Source organism: Monodelphis domestica, chromosome 2 (assembly GCF_027887165.1).
Source record: "Monodelphis domestica isolate mMonDom1 chromosome 2, mMonDom1.pri, whole genome shotgun sequence".
NCBI lineage: Eukaryota > Metazoa > Chordata > Mammalia > Didelphimorphia > Didelphidae > Monodelphis > Monodelphis domestica.
This window is the reverse complement of record NC_077228.1, coordinates 432157955-432180597: the sequence shown is the minus strand read 5'-3', so window position 1 is coordinate 432180597 and position 22643 is coordinate 432157955. Positions and strand designations below refer to the sequence as shown.

At 33.1% G+C, this 22643-nt stretch overlaps 1 protein-coding gene across 19 annotated transcripts in view; it reads left to right on the top strand.

The window, feature by feature from the left end:
- The window catches only part of SYNE1 (spectrin repeat containing nuclear envelope protein 1), a 569990-nt gene that overhangs the window by 405891 nt on the left and 141456 nt on the right, over positions 1–22643 (top strand). For 16 of the 19 annotated variants that reach the window (XM_016428964.2, XM_056818948.1, XM_056818954.1 and 13 more), the window contains 6 exons: positions 643–783; positions 9032–9199; positions 9394–9555; positions 14392–14586; positions 15538–15711; positions 18202–18393. In XM_016428964.2, the coding sequence (XP_016284450.1) occupies positions 643–783; positions 9032–9199; positions 9394–9555; positions 14392–14586; positions 15538–15711; positions 18202–18393 (1032 nt within the window). The remainder of the gene's footprint in view (positions 1–642; positions 784–9031; positions 9200–9393; positions 9556–14391; positions 14587–15537; positions 15712–18201; positions 18394–22643) is intronic. The other 3 variants (XM_056818959.1, XM_056818953.1, XM_056818952.1) reach the window with 1 other exon arrangement.

Genomic DNA, 22643 nt, shown 5'->3' with positions numbered 1-22643 from the left:
TTTGTATGTTGTATATAAAAACCTTTTGTAAAAACACAATTTTATTAAGAACTAGAAAGTATTATTATAAGGAGAGTTGCAGTATTGAAGATGAAAAGAAAACTCCATTAAGTTCTGTTCTGCAACATTCAATATCTCACACTCACCCCCATACAAAATTACTGACTGTAATTTAATTAGCTGCAGCATTGTGACTTTGACAGTTTAAAAAATACAATTACCATGTAACATTTGGCCTAAACTTTTTTTTGTGTCTGATATATTGCTTTCTGATACCCTTCAGTTTTCTAAATTATTGTTAGAATTATGAGATGATCCAGAGAAATCAAATTTTACTTCATAGATTCTTTATATGTAATTCCAGCCACTATAAACAATAGTTTTTAAAATGAGGAAATATCTAGTTAGCTCTACAATTTAAGTGTCATACCCAATATCTTTGTTGGTTCATCTAGTGGCTGGCTATATGTGTCATAGCAACCATAGAATTTAATCTTCCAAATCTTTAATATAAAATGGATCCCCAAAATTATATCTCAGGAATTCTAACATTAACTGTAATTTTATATGTTTTGATTTGCACCTAATTAGCCTTTTTTGTTGACATGTTCCTGTCCTTTGGGCTTGCATTTCCTGTGACAGATGACTGCGGGTCGCTGTCACACGCTGCTTTCACCTGTCACTGAGGAGTCTGGGGAGGAGGGAACCAACAGTGAGATTTCCTCTCCACCTGCCTGTCGCTCTCCTTCACCTGTGGCTAATACAGATGCTTCTGTTAACCAGGTACCTCCTACTTGGCACTCACTCTGGACAGATGCAGGACCTCATCCTGGGTTTTTTGCAAGCTATTTCTATGCTTGTGGATTGATTAATTTGAATATTATGTTTTGTTTATGGACACACTATTATTTATTAATACAAAACATGACTGCCTTTTGAAAATCATTACATAATTTGGCAAATCCCTTAATTCTCATTTTGAATGTGTGATGAAGAAAAACTTCATTCCTGGAAAAGAGCTACTAAATCTTTTCTGAAAGCCTTATTTTCTGTATTATCTGTTTACAATGGATATTGCATCCTAACAGAAAATGAGGTGGTGTGGCACACTTATTATTTATTTCTGACTTAGCTACCACTGTGACTGCCATTGTTTTCATCATAAGCATTTTTTAAAATTTATGTTTGAAGCTTTATATATTCTAAATATAACCAAAGTAAGAATAATAACTCACCACTATCGAATGCCTTAAGGTTTACAAATCACTCTGCTACAACATCCCTTTAGGTTAGGTAGTTCATGTATTCTTTTATAGATTGAAGTAATTTTAGGCTTATAAAGATTGATTTGTCCATGTTAGAGATTTATAAATCTGTATCTCCTGACTCTTATGTCCAGCTCTCTTTCAGCTATAAGACATCTTTTTGGTAACTTATGCAATATTATGTGAACATGATTTTGAACCCAGAGAACAATTTAGAACTTTTGATTGATGGGAAAAGGATCCACTTCTCTTATGGAAATTATCTCCACTCATTCAGATCATCAACTCATCTGCAACTTCTAGTCTTAGATTATTGCTGAGAGATTAAGTGACTTGGCCACATTCCCAAAGCTAGTATATTTGAGAGGGTGGGCATGAATCCATATCTTGCTTATCCCTATACCGATTCTCTTATCTGTTTTATTAGAGTGCCTTGGATAAATTTATGAATTTGCATTCCATTGACTTGGCCTTTTAGAATCCAAAATCACATCTATAATACCTAAGCTATTGACAGAAAGGTTTTAATGAAAGATGAAGAATTTATAATTTTTTAAAAAAATATTGAATTTCATACTCAATCTATCTCAGAATTAAATCTCTTGGTATACATTTTTATTTTTATCAATGTTCTATTTGTCACAATGGAGAGAGCACCAAGCCTGGAGTTGGGTATACTGGGTGTCAAATCTGGCCTCAGACACTTCCCAGCTGTGTGACCCTGGATAAACCACTTAACCTCCAATTGCCCAGCCTTTGCTGCTCTTCTGTCTTAGACCTGATACTAAGTTAGAAAGTAAGGGTTAAGAAAAAAGAACCTAAACTAAACTAAGTGACTTCGAAACTTTCTTCTAGCTTTAACTTCTAAGATCCTCTGAATTCTGTAAAATACAGAGCACTTTTATTCTGAGTGCTTCTTGAGTTATATGGAATAAGTAGATAGGATTTATCTAGACTAAAATTATGATAACCTGAATTATGTTGATAGACTTTTAGGTATATAAATTAAAAATTAGTACAAAGTTTGGTTTATACTGGTAGAAAAAATAGGATCTTTAGGTTATATCTATATAATGTCAAATACAAGATAAGCCTGAAAATAAATTTACTCTAAGAATTAACTATTTCACTGTGCAACTAAAAATTTGTTCAAATGCAAATAATTGGCCGGAATCTCTGCATATCATCCATAGTAAGAAATATGTAGACAACTCACTTATGTGTTTTACAATCTATTGATTTTTTCCAGGCTTTATTAGCAATAGCATTTCTCAGTAATTTTAATAAAATTTTCATTATAATTTAAAATTGTTGTGATATACTTAAATCATTAAATGATGTGAAATAGTAGAAAGAGCATTCATTCTGGTGTCAGAATCTGTGTTCAAGTTTTGCCTCTGATACATTAACTCCATGACTCTGAGCAAGCTATTTAACTTTTCTGTATCTCAGTTTCCTCATCTTTAAAATGAAGGAGTTGGTTAAGTTTGTGAAGTAGCTTCTAGCTATAATTCTAGTCTCTTTCGCACATAATGTGAGGATTAGGAAAAATTAAGAAATTTTGTGTACTGTTGATAAGTAGCATTATTCTCTTTAATTGTGACTTTTATATCCTTGTTGCCTAGTACAATGCCATGCCTATATCAGGTACACAAATAAATATGTACTGAATTAAATTTAATTAAACAAACTATAAATAACACTGACTTTTCTCTATGAATATGTATTTGATTGTTTGAAATTAAATATTCTTTTGAATATGGTGAATGAGGAAGCCCTTGAAAAAAATTGTAAAACAGGCCCAAATTCTCTTGATCTTAATTTGCACTCCATTCTACCCCCAACTCCCATTATTTACTCTTAACTATAAAATTTCCTCCCATCTCTCCTCTTTCATTTATCAAAACCTATTTTCATACTTTTCATTCTAAAGTATAAATAACTGATAGGATAGTGGGGTTGTTCATATACATAGTATTTACATTTTAGGAAGGGTAAAATATTTAAACTAAATGGCATCAAGCTCTAATTCAAGCATCATCCAATATGTGTATGAGTGATAGTGGTTGTCAGTTAGTCAACAAGTATTTATTACTATATGTGAGAATTATGCAAGTTATTATGGATATAAAAAAGGCAAATCATGGTCCCTGCCCTCATGAAGATCACATTCTAATGGCAAAGAAAACATGAAAACAATTATTTGCTGACAAGGATAAATTGGGATTCATCTCAAAGGAAAGGCATTCATTTACATCAAGGGCTGAAGGTGGGGAATGGGAAAAGCCTCTTGCAAGTGTCTGATTAGTGTTGAATCTTGAAGGAAGATAGTAAGCAGATCCTAGGAAGACTAAAATTCCAGACATTGTTTCCCATAGTGGGGACTTAGCATTTCTAGTACAAGGGACAATAAGAATGACAAAACAATGGCCCTAGAACATAAGAGTATATGGAGGGGACAAAAAGGTAAGAAGACTGGAAAAGCAGGAAGGGACCAGGATATGATCAGCTTTAAAAACTGTTTTTTGACACTGATTCAGAATATAATAAGGAGCCACTAAAATTTATTGACTAAAAGAGTAACATGATCAGACACTTTGTCTTGCAGAAAAGCCATTTTAGCTAAATCAGAGGAAATAATGGGATAAATAATTAGAGGTTACAAAAGTAGAAATGACAGGACTCAACAGCAGATGCAGTATGCTGGGCAAGAGAGAGATGTCCAGGATGACATCTATATTGTGACTCCAGTGGTGAATGATATGCAGACTGAGGCAGGAGAAGGTTTGGCCATCATAAGGACTCATTTATAGGGCCAACCTCCAAAATATGTATGTATTGACGGATATATATAAAAATTTAATTAGTAAGAGACAACCCAATACCAACAATAAACCTCAGTTTTTTTAGATAGGTTCTGAAACAAAATATCCTTGTCTACTTCCTAAATTTAGACAATTTGGAAGGAAGAAAGATCAGAGGTTCACTCATTCACTAAGTCATTTATTCATTTAGCGAATTAATCCTTTATTGCATAATGTACTAAGGTATGTACTAGGTGGGATAAAGTTTTCAATAAAATCCTGTTCAATAGCAGAGCCAAGTATCAACAAGTAGAGATCAATTAATTTCTCCCTTCTTGTTTCTTCTCATCTTGACTTTACATAACAGAATTTTTCAATATTTTCCCACATTCCACAGTACATGCTAATGGACTGTATAATTTAAAAATAAGGAAAATTTTATGTGAGATAGATAATTTGGAATGGTGGACAGAGGGCCAGCCTGAGACCCAGGAAGAGCTTGATCAAAATCATTCCTCTGACATCTACTGGCTGTGTAACTTTCTAAGATATAACCTTTTAGGAAAACGATGACCTGTTTTGGTAGGGGAAGGTAGTCATTCTAGGAATTCTCTATGGCAACACAAGGTCAAATCCCTCTATTAAGCAACATTAATATCACCAGCATTATCACTGAGTTTGTGATTTTGTTCCAAACCTAAGAGTAGGACATAAGGACATAAGTAAGGACATAAAATTTTAACTATAAAGCTGATATGTCTATAATATAAAGCACTTTACATAAGTTATTTCATTGTATAATGCCTTTTCATCTTCACAACAGCTTTATCATGTAGGCAGTACAGTCATTCTCATTTTACAAAACCTGAAACACAGATTAAGTAACTTGCTAATGGTCACATAGCTAGTAGATTTGATTGGCAAGATTTAAACCTAGTAATCATTCTTTTAAAAATTATATCTTCATTCTTCTAAATATTATATCAATGCATCTGAAATGCTTTCCAAGCCTTCTCATAAATTAAAATGCACATTCTTACCTTATAATTAGCTTTCTTAAAATGATTTTGGAAATATATCATGGAAGCAATTTTCTGAAAATTTGGAAAATTTATATATGTATATATATATATATATATAAAGAACCCTCAGAAAATTTTACTTAAAATTATTTTGTTCTAAATGAGCTAAAAAGTTTAGAAATTAAGTCATATAGTCATTAGAGCCTATGGATTAATATATTAAAAACAAATGGATGATAAAATGCACCATGTTTGTCTGTAAATTATGTGCTTGTACAGAAATACAAGTTAGTGGGAAAAGTAGGCAGAAATATTACATAATATCTTTTGCAGGATGTCTATTGAATTTGAAGTGAAATTGCAGAGTGTTATCTTAAGCATCAAAGTTCAGGCTGAAAATACTTTTAAAATCCCTAAGAACTGAAGTTCATTATTCTAAACCAAAAATAGCAATTTCTTAATAGTTGCAGCTGTTACAAAGGGAAAAGGGTTGGTATAAAGTAAACCTAAATTAAATAGCTTATCCATCCCTACTCACAAGTCAGATTAACTGTAGCTATTGGCCAACTTTTAACAATAATTAGGATTGATCTCAAACAGAGATGACCTGAAAAAAGCAGAAATTGCAGTGAATGCCTTTCTTTTGAAACTCACCCAGATCCTATCTTTATTAAAAAGTAAAACAGAGAGCTAAGATAAAGGTATTTGGGTCCTGAATCTCTGAGGTTCTCTCCCCTTGACCATCTAGCAAGCTTGGTAATTATCAGTTTTCCTAAATCAGGAATATGCAGATGATATGGTGCATATCTTAGTGATTTATCTTAAGGTCCTTTAGTACCTAGAACATTGAAACTATACTCTTTTTCACTGTTGACCTATTTGCTTGATTGATTCTATGAAATCTGTCCCCAAGCACATTTGAATGAGCATTGGTTGGACAACTCCCCCACTCAATTTTGACAAAATTAAAATTATAGGCATCTCTAGATTAGAATTTTCATGGAAAAGTGCTTCATTCAGTTCCACGACCAAAGACTTTTTGATAAGTTTGTATTTGTTGTCAGGCATATTTGAGAAAGCAAGTATTATAAGGGTTCTGTTAACTATAGCACTACATATATTAAAAATTAAATTTCTTCTCCCCCATGCTTCACATAAAAGTACATTAGAGCTCCAGCATAAACAATAAGCCAGAAAAAATAGTTTATTTAATACATTTTTGTAGAGGTTATTTCTGAGCCTTTCATATGTAATATTTTATCTTAATTTACCATATCACTTTAGTTAACACTTAAATGTGATGAAATTAAATTATACATATTTCTAATTTCAGGTTAAAGTTTAAACATAATTTTTTTAAGATTAAATTATGTACAACAGCTTGCACATTTATGAATTTGCAACATGTGCCAAGAGGAAGGATTCATTTTATTTATTATGAGACTTCCTTTGAGCTGTTGACATTATATCCATGTTATACAGAACTTGTTCATAAGTAACTATTAGCAAAATCATTAATTGTGTTCATATGTATATCTCTGCTTCTATTATGAATGATAAATATGTTTTATTAAGTTCAGATCAGTTAGTTTATTCTTGTCATTTATAAAGCAGAGATAATATGCTGGAATAAATGCTGCTTATGCGCATTGTACATGAACTGCATTTTCTAGCTAAGAAAGATTTATATGATTTTTCACAGAATGACCATTCTTAGAAAAATATAATCTTTTAGAAAAACAAAGAATTATCCTTCACCTTAGAACCAAGAAATAAGGCAATTCTTCATGAATTTACCCAATATGTATTTCCTGTAGGAGCATTAGCCCAAGTTCAGTTTCAGCTATGGCACATCTGTGTATCAATAAACATAATCATCAACATTGTTATCTGTCCATTTACAGTTAACATCATTTTAGCATTCATGAAGGAGGCTAATGGCATCAGTCATTCTCAGTGTTCCTGTCCTTTGGACTTTATCATGTATTATGTTACTGGATTTGCTAGAGGATTTTCTTCAAGTTTCTTTGTCTGGTAATAACTCTAACTTTGAAAAGATAAAGGGTAGAGAGCCTACTTTGCCAAGAAGGCACTATGCCAATTGAACCAGGTGAACTAGTCTATCATTTAGCTCTTCAAGATCAGAAAACTTCACCTTAAACTCCTGAGATAAACATGTATAAGAAATGTTTTTCAAAAGTTGTAGGGAATCTAAGGGGAATAAATCATCCTAGAAATCACTCTAAGAAAATTGAGGAATCAGAAATCATAAAGCTAAAACAGAGCTAAAAAAGACTTTAGAATCCATCTAATCCAACCTCTTCATTTTATAATAGGAATAATTAAAGCCCAGAGAAAATAATGATTTGATTGAAATCACAAAGGTGGTCAGAAAGAGAACTAGGTTTAATCTCTGGTTATCTACCTTTAAATCCAAAATACTTTTTCTGCTGTATCAAATCTTAGACTATTTTCTAGAACAAATCCAGGAAAAGAGGACTAAGACAAATAGATAGCACTCTAGGTAAACCTGCCATATTGTTTCCTGGTACTTTTTTGCTTAAAAAAAAAGATATTTTTCATTCTCTAGTAAATAAGAAAATAACCAGGACAATTCACTTTGTTTTGTTTTTGCCATCTAAAACCAAGATAATGATTACAAGTCAATTTGTTGAATCAGTGAAAAGACAAGTTTCAAGAAGGAGTACAGAACTGACAGGATGTAAGATATCTGTAGTTAGTTCAAAAATTTCCTGTCCAGGCTCTTTCCTGTCTCTCATCAAGCTTGATAGTCTAGTGGTACTTCACGGATGGAAAGAAAGATTCACAACATGCTTTATTTTGCTACACCATGTTCAGCTTCCTGGTTTTGCTTTGTTTCATTAAATGTTAAAATTTTTCAACTAATTAACTAATTTTATCACTTTTAAATACATAAAGGAAGCAGTAAACTTGGTGACCTAGTCTGTTGCTTACTTTGTATTCTTAAACATCCAAGAGAAGTTATCTTAAGGAATACAAATTTTGACATGGATAATTAGGCTAGAAATTATCCATCACTGACCATATCTGAAAGGAAAAAATTGCCCTAAATTTAATAGGATATAAGAAAAGAGATGAATCATTTCATCAGATATATTTTCTCATATAGTGGAAGCATGGTGTAATGGACAATGTACCAGTCTGGAAGTCAGAAAGACCTGACCATGACTGGCCTATGATGCATGCCAGCCCTATGAACAAGTCAATTAGCTTCTCAATGTACTAGGCAACGTTAAAACTTTAAGTTGCATAAAAGGAGCCAACCTCTATCAAGAGGTAGTTCTCTCACTTGGTAATTCCCTCTAACAAGTCTCTTAAATGGACCAAATTTTGAAGTGATTTAAATAATCTGGTATGTAAAGCAATGAAATGAGAAAAATAGATAACTCAGTCCTCTCCTGCTGTAATTAAATTTAGTAAATATTTATTGATTGCCTATAATAGATGTTGTGTGCCAGATTCCATAGAACAGTATGGTTTATTAGATGGAGGATAGGTTATTTACAAAGATAATGAACTTCAAGGATCTTATAATTTATAGCTGAAAGAGACCTTAGATTGTCATTTAGTCTAAATCTTTTATTTCACATACATTAATCCTCATAAAAGTAAACAAGCAACTCAAATTCTCCATGCTTTCATTTTTATCAAAAACTAAATGAAAATTCTTGCCAAAGATGGGATGTTATTTAAAAAATAATAATACTTGGAGACCCTCTTTACAGTTATATAGATTTGTTATTATTGCATAATTAAATAAGGTACCACAAAAGAATTATGACATGTACCATCATGGTAAAAGTGCAGAATTCATTCCCTCTTTTCCTAGCATACAGAAGCATGTTCACAAAGTGCTCCATCTTTATTTTGAATGCAATGTTGTGCTTCACAATTGTAGGACATTGCTTATTACCAAGCCTTATCTGCTGAACAGTTGCAGAATGATGCTGCCAGGATTCAAGCCAGCACACCATCAACCCAGGAGTTCTATGAACCAGGGCTAGAATCATCTACCAGTGCTAAACTGGATGATTTGCAGCGTTCATGGGAAACCCTAAAGAATGTGGTAAGTCATTAATCATACTGAATTCTAGGTACACACATCGACTTGGCAATTGTATTGTGAAATTAACGTATATGCTTCCTACACTAAATACACAACATTTGGTTGCAGAGGTTAAAAAAATGAAGAAATAAATGTTGTAATCAGGATGATAAGGGCTTGTGGAGATATTTAGTAATATCCCTTTTCTTGCTTAGATCAGTGAAAAGCAGCGTACTCTCTATGAAGCTCTGGAACGCCAGCAGAAATACCAAGACTCTCTTCAGTCTATTTCTACAAAGATGGAAGCTATTGAGGTGAAACTGAATGAAAGTCTAGAACCTAGCAAGAGTCCAGAAAGCCAAATGGCTGAACATCAGGTAAAAAACAAACTACAACTTGTGTTTTCTATGTGTTTAAGTAAGTGCATCATTATTATTTGTTTAACAGGCTCAGAAGATCAAGCTGAATTTACTTAATATGCTACTTCTTGATAAAGTAAAAAAAAAAATATTCAGTAATTTCTTGCCTCTCAAGTTATGAAATAAAAGCAAAGAAGGAAGAAAAGGCAAATGTTATTTATTTCCAATAAAAACTGAAATATAGGTACTTATATTTTTAAAATCACCTCTTAATAATCACTTTCATTTAATCACTAAAGTAAACTTTCCCCTAATATTCCCCAAAGTACTTATCATCAAAGATTTGATGTTGGAATATTGGATCTAGGTTCTACTATACTAATCCCTATTTAAACTTGCAGGTTGTCAAAGATCTCTCCTCAATATTCTAGAAGGATCACTGAAGTGATAAGGTTTTCTTCTAGTGCTTTCTCTTGAGTCCCCACCTGGTGTATTTCCCTCCAAAATCCCAAATATCCTCAATAGTTAATGTCTCTTCAGTATCATTTAATAAGTGATTATCACCACAACATCATTTGATTATTTGATAACTTCATAACATCATTAATAAGCAATCAACATCAATTAGCTTTTACAAACACATTTATTGAGAAAATATAGCAAGGCTAGAAAAACAAATAACGTGCCCTTGAATTGTCATATCCTCCCCTTTAAAGCTCAGTCCCTGGGAAGAATAGGTTTCAACAAAGTGGTTGTTACAAACACTTCCTCCCACAAATTACTCTTCTGAGTAAGGTATAACCAAATGGACAAATCACTTCCCTCTTCCTTTCAACATCTGACATTTCTTTTGCATGGTCAAGCTACTGCTGGCCTTGATTAGACAGGTTTCTTGTTGGAGCTCCTCTGGCTTCTTACCCAACATGGCTATGGCAATTTCTGGCCAATTCTGCCACACTATTTTGTTTGACCTCTGTTGATTCTTCTGAACTTCTGAAGTTCACAAAGTTGTTATATTTCCAGTATTTATCTACATGGGGTCTGAAAAGAATAATTATAATGGAGATAAATCAGACAGCCTTGCATTCATGGCCCCATGGAGACTAAGGTGGGGAGGTAAGTATTTTGGCCCACATGGATCAGTCCCCCATTACACTCATAGACATATAACATTCCTTCAGTCCTTTGTCTCAGAGCCTCTAATAGCCTATTTGCCCCATGTTTTTAATGAATTTCCTTCTTATCTTGACCTTTTTATAATTCCTGGCTTTCTTCAAATCTAAGATCAAGGTTTACCTCTTTTTTAAGAGACTTTCTGATGTTCCTAGCTGGCAACAACTTCCTGCCAGAATTACTTTGTATTTACTCTGTATTATATGTATATTTGTATAAGCCTGTCAGTGTCTAATAAATGCTCACTGATTGAATTATCATATGTAGCACACCATTAGACAAGGGGAGCTGAAAGTTGCTTTCCCTTGATTATTTGTTTATAACAGTGTTGTAAGAGTGCTGCCCTCAAAAGTACATTTTGACCAGAATCTCTTGTCTGACAAACTTATTGGGAAGCATAAAGCAAAAAAGCAAAAAAAAAAAAAAACAAACAAACAAAAAACCTTCCCCCATATTTCTTAGAATAAATTATGTTATACAAAAGATTAGGAATAATGCAATATTGTAACTGAAAATGGGTCATATTTCTTAGATTTAGAAATAAAATTGAACTTGGGGACTTGATTGTATATTGTCAGACTTGTGTTTTAGATATGTCAGTCTTTTAAAAGTGATTTCCTTGTCACACTGGCAAACTGACATATCTAAAACACAAGTCTGACAATTTCATTTGAAAAACTTCAGGGGTTACTTATGTCTATAAGATAAAATATCAACCCTGTTTGCCATTTAAAAACCTGTATATCCTGGTTCTAAGCTGTTTCTCCAGCAGTACAAGGATCAACAAATAGGCCAGTTGGCTGGTCTTCTATAATTGGTCTTATCTGATCTCCTTTAATCTTAATACCTCCCTTTTGATTGTGTCTTATTTATCCTTATTTAGTTTGTTTTGTTTTGTTTTTTAAACCCATAGTACTGTGTATTGGTTCTAATGCAGAAGATCAGTAAGGGCCAGGCAATGGGGGTTTAAATGATTTGCCCAGGGTCACATGAAGTGTGGGAGACCAGATTTTAACTTAAGACTTCCCTTTTCTAGGCCTGGCTCTCAATTCATGGAGCCACCCAGCTTCTCTCTCCCCCATTTATCTTGTTTGTTAAAGTTGTTTAAGGTGTTTTCTTTCCCAATAAATTATGAGCTACTTGAAAACAAAGACTAATTTTCTTTTTTTCTTTTGCCTTTTAAAAAAAATTATCAGTTCAATTTTTTTTACTTGCACATAGAAACGATTTTTGACAATTGTTTTCTGACATTTTGCCATTCAGATTTTCTCCTTTCCATTCCTCACCTCCCCAAGGCAGGTTATATGTAATAACATATATATATATATATATATATATATATATATATATATATATATATATATATTTATATAATATATATATGATATGATATGTAATATATAATATATGATATAAGTTATACCAGTGCTTTCATGCAGAACAATTTCCATATTGCTCATGTCATGATAGAAGACATCACACATGCAATAAAAAAACTTGTGAAGGATCAACTAAAAGAATAAGAAGGATTCATTCATAGAAAAGAGAAAATGTAGGACATGTTAAGAGTTACATTGAAGTTTTGAAAAATTGTTATGTAGGAAAGGTCAGTTAGGTGGTTGAGTTGATTGTGCTTGACTTGGAGTCAGTAAGATCTTGGTTCAAATTCTGTCTCAGATACCAGCTATCTGATTCTGTGCCTTGCATTTAACACACTCAATCTCATTTTTCACTTCTGTAAAATAGATATAATTATATGTGAGGCTCAAATGAAGTAACATGTACAAAGTAGTCCAGAAATCTTAGAGCTCTAAATAAATTCTAGATCATAAGGTAACATATTTGTTCTGTCTGCTCTGAAAAGGAAGAACTAGGAATTAGGGGTGGAAACTGTAGAAAGGCAGATGTAAATCAAACTTACTAAGGTTATTTAGTTAGTTATCTAGAATTGAGAACTGGAATACTTCAGGAAGGAGTAGGTTAACCTTCCTTAAAAAGTCACAAGATCAAGTAATAAGCTTTAGAACTAAAAAGAACCTTCTTGGCCATCTATACCAGTGATGGAGAACCTTTTAGAAATAAAGTTCAGTGCCCCACCTCCACCCCACCCTCAGACTGAGTGCTGTGCCCAGCCCCCCAAGTGTCAGGCATGGCCCCTCTTACCCTACATGGGTAGGAGGAAGTGTTCCCATTGGGCTGCTGGGAGGAGGGGTGGGTAATGTGAAAAAGTACCATCCCTCACAGTGGAGAGGGGGAGGGAGGAGCTTCACCCAAGTTCCTCTACCTTTTTAGTAGCTAACTGGGGGGAGGGGAGGTTGCCAGGTGCCTATAGAGAATGCTCTGTGTGCCATCTTTGGCATCCATGCCATAGGTTGGCCATCACTGACCCATAATAATCCCTTAATTTAATAGATGCACTATCAGAGGTAGTATTTGAATCCAAGTCCCCTGGTTGCCTCAGTTTCCTCATCTACAAAATGAACTGAAGAATAAAATGACAAACCACTCCAGTATCTTTACCAAGAAAACACCAAATGGAGGTCATGAAGAGTTGGACAAGACTAAAATAACTGAACAATATGTAGTATAAACTGTAAGTGCTAGGAGTACAAATACAAAAAAGAAGAAAAACACTCCCTGCACTCATTGTTTATAATATAATGAGGGAAGACAGTGCATAAAAGGAAGCTGAAGAAGTTGGGATAGAAGAAATGAATAGATAAATAGAGGGATATGGCTGAGAAATCAAAGTTCTAAAGTAGTGCATCTAGGTGAAACATGAAATGTCTTTGCTGAACTGCCTCCTTAAATGGAGGTTTTAGAGTTCATGATTCTTCCCCTCCAATCAAAGAGATTGAGGACAGTGAGGAGGTATGAACATCAAGAATGATTAGATCTAGGAGAGGGATATCTGAATAAACAAGGAATAGAGAACATGTGTGAAGTATAAAATGGACAATTCTGTTTACATTAAGTTTTGTGTAAATAAAACTAATGTAGTCAAAATTAGAATGAAAGCAGAAAATAGGGGGTAGGGGAATTTTATAGACAGTTTCTCAGTTAGCGGTTTCACATTTTAAATACATAGAGAGAATCTAGTCAAATTTATAAGAATTTGAGTCTTTTCCAAATTGAGAAATGGTTAAACGATATTAAACAGTTTTTGAATGAAGAAATCAAAGTAGTATTTAGTCATATGAAAAAATGCTAAGTCATTACTGATTGAAGATATGTGAATCAACACAACTCTGAGATATCACACCTTTCAGAAGGGCAAAAATGATAAAAGGGCAAAATGACAATTGTAGCGAATGTTGAAAATGGGAACACTAATACACTGTTGGTGGAACTGTGAACTAATCTAACTATTTTGGAGAGCAATCTGGAATTATGCCTAAAGACTTATAAATATGTGTTTACCCTTAGATCTAGCAATGCTACTGTTGGGTCTGTTGTCCAAAGTGATCTGGGAAAAATGAAAAGAACTTGTATGTTCTAAAATATTTGTGGCAGCTCTCTTTGTGGTGGCAAAGAACTGGAAATTGAGGGAATGCAAACTAGTTGGGGATTGTGGCATATAATTGTGATGGAATACAACAGAGCTATACTGTCATAACTGACATTTGGCATATTCTCAACAAAGATGAATTTGGGATGACTCTTTTAACATTCTTTTCATAGGCCTTGATGGATGAGATCCTCATGCTTCAGGATGAAATTAGTGAATTGCAGACATCTTTAGCAGAGGAGCTAGTGTCAGAGTCTTTGGAAGCAGATGCTGCTGAACAGCTGGCTTTGCAATCCACCCTGATTGTCTTAGCTGAGAGAATGTCTACAATCAAGATGAAAGCTTCAGGAAAAAGACAGCTGTTAGAGGTAAAAAATTGATGTTATCCTCAACTTTCTGAATCGGACATTAAAACTTACTGATTTATATATAGATTTCTTTTTATTTTCAGCAAGTTTTTCTTATATTCCACTCATCAAATGTCAGCCTTCAATTCCAAGTATAATCTTGTAGATGGAGCAGTGAGTCTATGTTTCCCCTTAGTTTAATTATTTTGTCTCAATTAGTGTCATATTTTGAGTATATAAAATAGTGGTTTTAGTCATTAATGGTCACATAACTGATATAAAAACTAATTGCAAAAGTTTGTTATAGTGGTTAGAAATGTTCAGACTAAAAGCAATAAATGAATATAAATTACTACTACTATTGGCATTTTGACCACTTCAGCTACCAAAGCAATGGAATGAGGGATCATCCAAGGTATTTGAGGGAATAATATGGCGACATTACTTTTAGCCACTTCAGACATTTCTTCATTCTTGAAAAAATTAACATTTAAAATTTCAACATTTATTATTTTTTACCCTAATTGAATAATAATTTATCTTACTGAACAAAAGTCTTTAATCAAATAAAACTTTTATTGTTTGAACTTAATTGGTTGATTGTTGGGTTATTGATTTTCTCCTTTTGCATTGTCAATTCTTTAGAATTTCAAATTTGATTGACATTTTTATTCCATAAATCTATATGATATACTTTGAGTAGTTCAAACTGAAGATAGACATGGACAGTAGAAAACACTGAATGCAATAGTGAGGTATATATTGTATTATAATATTTATGTTATTGTAATGGAAGAATGTGCTAAAAAATACCTGAAATGTTTTCTGCTGCGAAAAGAATTTCTTTTAATTATGAATTTAGATCCTCATTGACAGTTTTGACTGAATTAAAACTTTTTCTTCTTCATAATATCTTATAAGAAGCACACTTACTCCACTAATATTTAAATTCCATTTTGCTTAATTCATTAGGAAAAGTTAAATGAACAACTGGAAGAACAGAGGCAAGAGCAGGCCCTGCAAAGATATCGCTGTGAAGCTGATGAACTTGACCACTGGTTATTGAATACTAAAGCAACTCTAGATAGTACATTGGTTTCTCCCACTGAACCAATGGACATGGAGGATCAGCTGGTTGATTGTCAGGTAAAAAAAAATAATATGATATACCCTCAAAGTTAACCAATTTGTCCATGAATGTTTGTAGAGTATTTATATCTCTCAAAAATATACCTTAAAATTAAGAAGTAGAAAATAGCATGTCCTGAAACTAGGTTGACCATATTCTGAATAGCACTGAATAGCATTAATTCCTATAAATTGAAGTTGAAACTGAAGGAAATTTTTTTTCAAAAGCTCACATCAACAAAAAGAAATTTTAAATTGAGTCTTTTGAACATTGATTCTTGCTCCAACATTCACAATTTTTATTTTACTGACCAACAGCAAATATAAACATCATGAAAAAAATGATAGTTAATTAGACTATCTCAACATTAAAGTTTTCAGAAATCTAAGACTTCTAATTCTCTTCCATATATTCATACCTACACACACACACACACACACACACATGCACACATATACCCTTACCCTTCTATATTTGTATATTTGAGTTTGGAAAATTCACCAGCTGGCAGATGGACTGAGGAACTACAAATAAACTCCATGACAGAGAGCTTACATATTACTTTTTATACATGTACCTGTAATTTTTTATAAGTTAAGATTAAAGTTTAGGGATGATTATACTAAATATTATTACCATGATATATACTCTAATATATTTCTTGGGGTTTTGAAGTGGTCTTTACATAGCATTTTGGAAATGCTTATTAGTTCCGTAGGTTGAGTAACTTGGTCTCTTTGAAAGTGATGATGTTTTGTGTGCCTTGCAGAACCAGTTAGCTTTAGTATGCTCTGAACATTTGTAGGCAGGGTTAGTGACCTAATATTTCTGCTCTTTAAGGACTGGCAAAAAGGTGAGAAAAACATTAATGAATAGAGTGAAATCTATGCTTGTTCCTGAAGAGTAAATTTGTTATTTTCATTATTTTCATTATATTTAATATTATGAAATACCCAGAAAATGATTATGTACCTTGTGATAACAAATAAAACAGATAATTTTTAATGTATGTTTTAAAATGTTTCCAGAAAGTTAACTCTGTAACTTAAAGCTATTATTAATCTTGGCAATGATGTTTCAAAATAATTACAGAAGGCTACATGGGGGTGTTTTGTATTCTCTGTATCATCTTTTCCACCTCTTCTTTGAGGAGGAATCTATTTTTAGGACTCTCTTGTAGCACTTGAAATAACAAAATTAATCTGTTTTCCCTAAGCTTGCTAGCATTTAAAATCATGTTCTATCATTGGTCCTTAGTTTCCCTTTTGATTTTATATATTATCCCAATAATATACAAAATACTGCATTCAAGTAAGGAAATACATTTCATTAATTTTTTTTAAAATAGATGTAATAATTACAAGAGGCATTTTAAGACTTATTATATCCCTAGATCAAGAAAACAGATGTAAATTTATTTAATTTTTTTAAAAAATTACCTCTAAACCAGGATAGTACAGAAAACTGCATCTTATGGAGACAAAAATTCTTTGCTTAAAAGATTCCTGATTTGGCTTTAGTTCTATAGTTTAATGAGTGCAACTTTGAAAAGTGAATTATAAATTTGTATTTGAAGACTACAAGAAAATATGCACTTTCCTATTTTTATTATAAAGGGACAAACTCTATAAAGGTATGTTTCTTATAATCTCTATATTATGAAAATGTAGTTCTTCTTTTGAATTGACAACTACTATCTGTATTTTTTGGTAATGGTAGAGAAGAAATTTCCAGGGAAGGGTTAGTTTTATTTGTTTTTTATCATACCATCTTAGAGGAAAATCAAAGTTTTCGCAGTCAGATTGTCCTAGAAAAGTAAACTCTTTTCTTTTAAGAGTAGATATTTGAGCAGTTCAGGGTTAAAAGCCTATTATTTTTACTTTTGTCTCCTTGGAGAAGCAGGGATCTGTTTCTGAAGGATAACTTGGGAAAATAAACAAGACAAAGGATTTGTCCTAAGGGACCTGTCTCCAGATAAAAGAGGATTATTCAGAGCCTCTTAGTGCTATTTAGATATCAATTAAAAAAAAACAAGCAAATGAGAAAAGCTTATCCATGCAAATCAAGCAATGTGGATATCAGTCTCTGAATGGAATGGAAAGGAAAGGAAAAGAATAGTTATGGCTAGTTAGAACTGCATTTGATGTAGGCTATGGTCATTAAATACTAGTGTCACAGACTGACTAGGGATTACTAGTAGCTAAACCACAGCATTCCTAACTACTCCCCCATTCAGGTAGATTATGCTTTCTATGCTCTTTTAGTGCCTTCAGTTTTTGTTTTTTGTTTTTATTTTTTTTGAAGTAAGAAGATATGTGCACTTGTTAGCCAAGGAGGAAAAAAATGAGAAATACTGTGGAGTTAAATGAGAAATTCATTTTTTTTTTCTCAAACTTTTGGAAAGAAATTAAATAGAGAAATGGAAGTTGAGAGAGACCTTGGGTCTCCATGGTCTTCCCAATGCTGAAAACATGTATGAATTTGCTTCATTATTCTTGCTGCTACAGAACATGTTGGTGGAAATAGAACAAAAGGTAGTGGCCTTATCAGAGCTCTCTGTTCATAATGAAAACCTGCTAATGGAAGGAAAGGCTCATACCAAGGATGAGGCAGAACAGCTGGCAATCAAGCTGAGAACCCTAAAAGGAAGTCTCCTGGAACTGCAGAGAGTACTGCATGACAAGCAGATCAACATTCAAGTAAGAGTTTTTCTGGACTTTCCTTTATATGCTTGGTTATCTTTTGATTTTATGATGAAAAGAGGAACCAGCAAAGAAGGGAGCACAAAAATGTAGGTTTTTATGATTTATAACAGTTTTTGTCATGGAAAAATCACTGAATTTGGAACAAGGAGATCTAGATTCCAGTCCGGCCTTTTCTGGTTCCTAGCTAGATACCTTTGAACAATTCTCTTTACTTCTGGATTTCATTTTCCTCAAATGTAAAATGAAAGGATTGGGCAAGGTGACTCTTCAAATCCCTTTCAACTGGTACAATTGCTACAATAAATTTTAAATTGACTGCTACAAAATTAAACAAAGTATTATTCTTTGTACCCTGATTATGGTAAAATATATTCCTTCAACTTCATTAAGTAAGGTTAATACTTGGTCATGAAGCCTACAGCAACATAAAATAATCAAAAATAATTTGCTAAAAATGGCAAATATTCCAATTATTTCAGTTAAGAAATAGCTGTGGTGGGGGCAACTGGGTGGCTCAGTGGATTGAGAGTCAGGCCTAGAGACAGGAGGTCCTAGGTTCAAATCTGGCCTCAGACACTTCCCAGCTGTGTGACCCTGGGCAAGTCACTTGACCCCCATTGCCTAGCCCTCAAAGCTCTTCAGCCTTGGAGCCACAAGACAGAACATAAGGGTTTAAAAAACAAAACAAAACTAGCTGTGGGTTTATAAAATATGCTTCACCATAAACATTCTATTTTTCCCCAGCCTCTTTTCCCACATACTAAATTCTAATTAGTATCCAAAAGGATCATGTTTTGCCACCAGTCTTTGAATGTGCATTAAGTTGGCTTAAGGTAAAAATAGCAAGGAAAGGAAGCATATAGTCTTATATAAAAACATGAATGCTAATTTGTTATATGTATTTTTCTGAAAAAGTTATAAATATGCATTTATTTCTTCCATGTTAAACGAAATGTACTTTAAAATTACAAAATCACTTCATATTGGAGCTGATATTGAGACAAATTACTTTAAAAGTTAAACTATAAAGCAAATCTTTAAGAAATTAAACACAATTTGATTCCAAGTACTCACATAATATAAGAAAAGGGGCAAATAGTGGTTCCCTAACTAAAAGTGGGAATCTAGAGTAAAATAACTGATGGCCATCCTTGCCCAAAGGACCAATGGTAGAATGTATAATTTAAACAATTAATAGCACATGATAAGCTAATAATATCAAGGAACAGCTCCATTCAAATAAAATGAGCAATCTCTAATCACTGGAGAATAACAGCCTAGAAAAAAAGGAAAGTACAAAATCTAAATTTACATTTAGTTTGAGGAATATTAATTGTGTATATATATTTGCATATATATACATATATACATAACTAAGTATAATATATACACTAATATGGACATGTGCCTAAAAGGCAGTTGTGTGTGAATATTATTTGTGGCATATGCATGCATGCATTTATATTTACCTTTGGGAGATAAGCTTTTAGTGACTAGCAATGTTATCTGTATTTATGTATTATATGGTATCCGATTTACCCTCCTAAGTATGTTTTATATAAGCGAGTATTAAAATGGATTGTTAGTTGGTCTTTCCTTAATGTGGTAGGAAGAGCCCACAAAATGATCAGGACACATCATCCTGATTTGATTAGACATTTTCTAAAGTTAAAGGGCATTGAGATAACAAAAGTAGAATTATCTAAAAGTGACAAGTAGAAACTTTTCAATAAAGTTCAACAAAATTTATGAAATGTATGTCTACAGGGAAACTTAGAGACCATTGATTCCAACTCCTTTATTTTATAGATGAGGAAACAGACCCAGAATAGTAAAGTGAGAGTCTTCACCAGAGTTTTGGGGAAGTGATGATCATAAATTTAAGAGTTATTCAAAGTCCTCTCAACCCAGAAATAGAATCAATTTATTTTTGGAGCTAGAATCTTCATAATTTTCTGAATCTTGTAGCATCAGTGATTGCTTAGTCTTATAATTAGTTAACAGCTTGAGAAAGAATCAATTAGCTAGATGATAACACTATTTTAATTAAGGACTTTGTACCTAATGTTGGTGGTTCAATATTTAGTTCTTCAGTTATTAATTCTGAGGCATTTCTTAGTACATGTTAATGTGGCATGAATTTATTTGAGATATCCCACTTCTTCTTTACTCAAGAGAGAATTTTAATTGTGCTTTTAAAAGCATTAAAATGGATGTGTGACAAATAAATGGGAAGGTTAGGATGAGTGGCTTTGACCAAGCTATTAATATTCACAGGGAGTTATTTCATGAGTAGCTACAAAAGAAGCCTTCAAAAATCTTGCACTATAATAGGAGGTGGGAATAATAGTAACACTTGGAAATAAAATTGTGTGTGTGTGTAATAAGTGAAGATTAAATTAAACTCCCCTCTGATTGTGACAATGAAATTAATTAACTCTCCCCTGATTGTGAAGACTCCCCTGCCCATTTTTAGATTTAATTGCCAAACGTGTAAACATGCTGCTTGAAAGTTGAGTGGGGAGATCTGCCCATTTTTAGATTTAATCACTAAAGTTGTGTTCACACTTGAGTGGGGGGTGCAATAGTGGGTGGAATCAGAATTAAACTAATTGCCCCTAGGCAATCCTAAAGCAAAGCTTTAACTGTGATTAGTATACATAAAATTAGGGGAAGTCACAGGAAATGACGCAAAAGAAAGCGTCTTTAAAAGGGAGTTACAACTTCCTGAATGAAATTCTACTTGGAGTTTTCACTTGGAGTTCTGAGTTTGAGTGGAGGCTGGTGGAGAATCTGCTGACTGGAACCAATACCTGCTAAGTGAAAGGCTGACTCCTTTCATATTGGATTTTCTGAAGAGACTAGACTCAGGAGAGATTTCCCAGGTCCTTGACTTTTCCAAGGCCTAAGGACTAACTCTCCCTGCCCCAGTTGAGCCAGGGGCCACAAGTAAATTATTTAGTGCTTAGGTTAAATAGCTTACCCTATTCTCTCTCTGATTTTTTTAGTTCACTCTTTCTATATTTTGTAAATTAATTATAAATAAATCTCTTTTGGAATAAATTTATTTCCTGGTGACCCTATTTTAATATATAATCCAGTTCAACTTTTTATATAATAATGCCTTTTTCCCCCTTCCAAATAATATGAAACCTACCTCACTGGTACATAACTAATTACAACTATTAAATTATTGGGTTTGATAGCTGAGTTCATATAATTAGGTCAAAAAAACTTCCTGCCTTAATGTGAATTACTTCTTTTACCTTTCTGAGTCATCAAAGTAAAAGGTTCAAAGTCTAAATGTCTCATGAGTACAATAATATTAGTAATGATAATAATAATATTCATTTATATGTCATGTAATCATTTTAAAGAGTTCTTTCACATACTAATTAATGTGGTGCAAATAGTCTTGAACTTACCAAGAGGCATAGAGAGAAGTGAATGTTAGCAGATTATTTTTAGAGAGGGGAATTTCAGCACTTCTAATTTAGGGGAATAGATCAGTTGTGGATAATAATAAGATCTAATGTTGCCTGTATCTAGGTGTGCCTGAGATAGAGAGAAAGAATTGGTCATAGATCTTCAGGAAATCAGGGAAATGGGGAGTTAAAGAATTTGAGAAAGCTTCTATATGAATTAATTAATCCACCATAGTAGAAGTATAAGGGGAGGATTGTACTCTTTGAGAAAGGAAGAAGAATAATCTCTGTGTCAGTATAACATATAATTGGAATCTTTTTGATTGGATGGAAATTTTTAGTTGTATGGACTTCAAAGAGGAAAGATGACTAAGTGAAGGGTACAAAAGAAGAATCTAGAAGTGACAATGGAAAACAAAAAATATCAAGACTTCCCCCTCAAGACCAGTGTGAAAGAAGGTATAGCCAATGCTGGAGAGGAAGAAGAGTGCTGTGTCATCAAAGGGAAGCTAGGTCTTGATGAGGGATAACAAAAAGGAATATTGAGAGGAACAAGCATTACAAGATGAAGAAGAATTTCTTCTCTATTGAACAAAAATTTCAAAGGGCACATTGTAAGGTTTAGATTGAGACTTAGGTAGTCTGACAGAAGGAGATAGGGATAAGAAATAACGAGGAGAGTGCAAAAGGACAATTTATCCTAAATAGTGTTCAATTATTATTATTACAAGGATAAAGAGACAATAAGATAAACCATAGAGATAATAATGGGTAGCAAATAGGGAGAGAAGCTCACAATCTCTAAGGGATGTTGAAGAT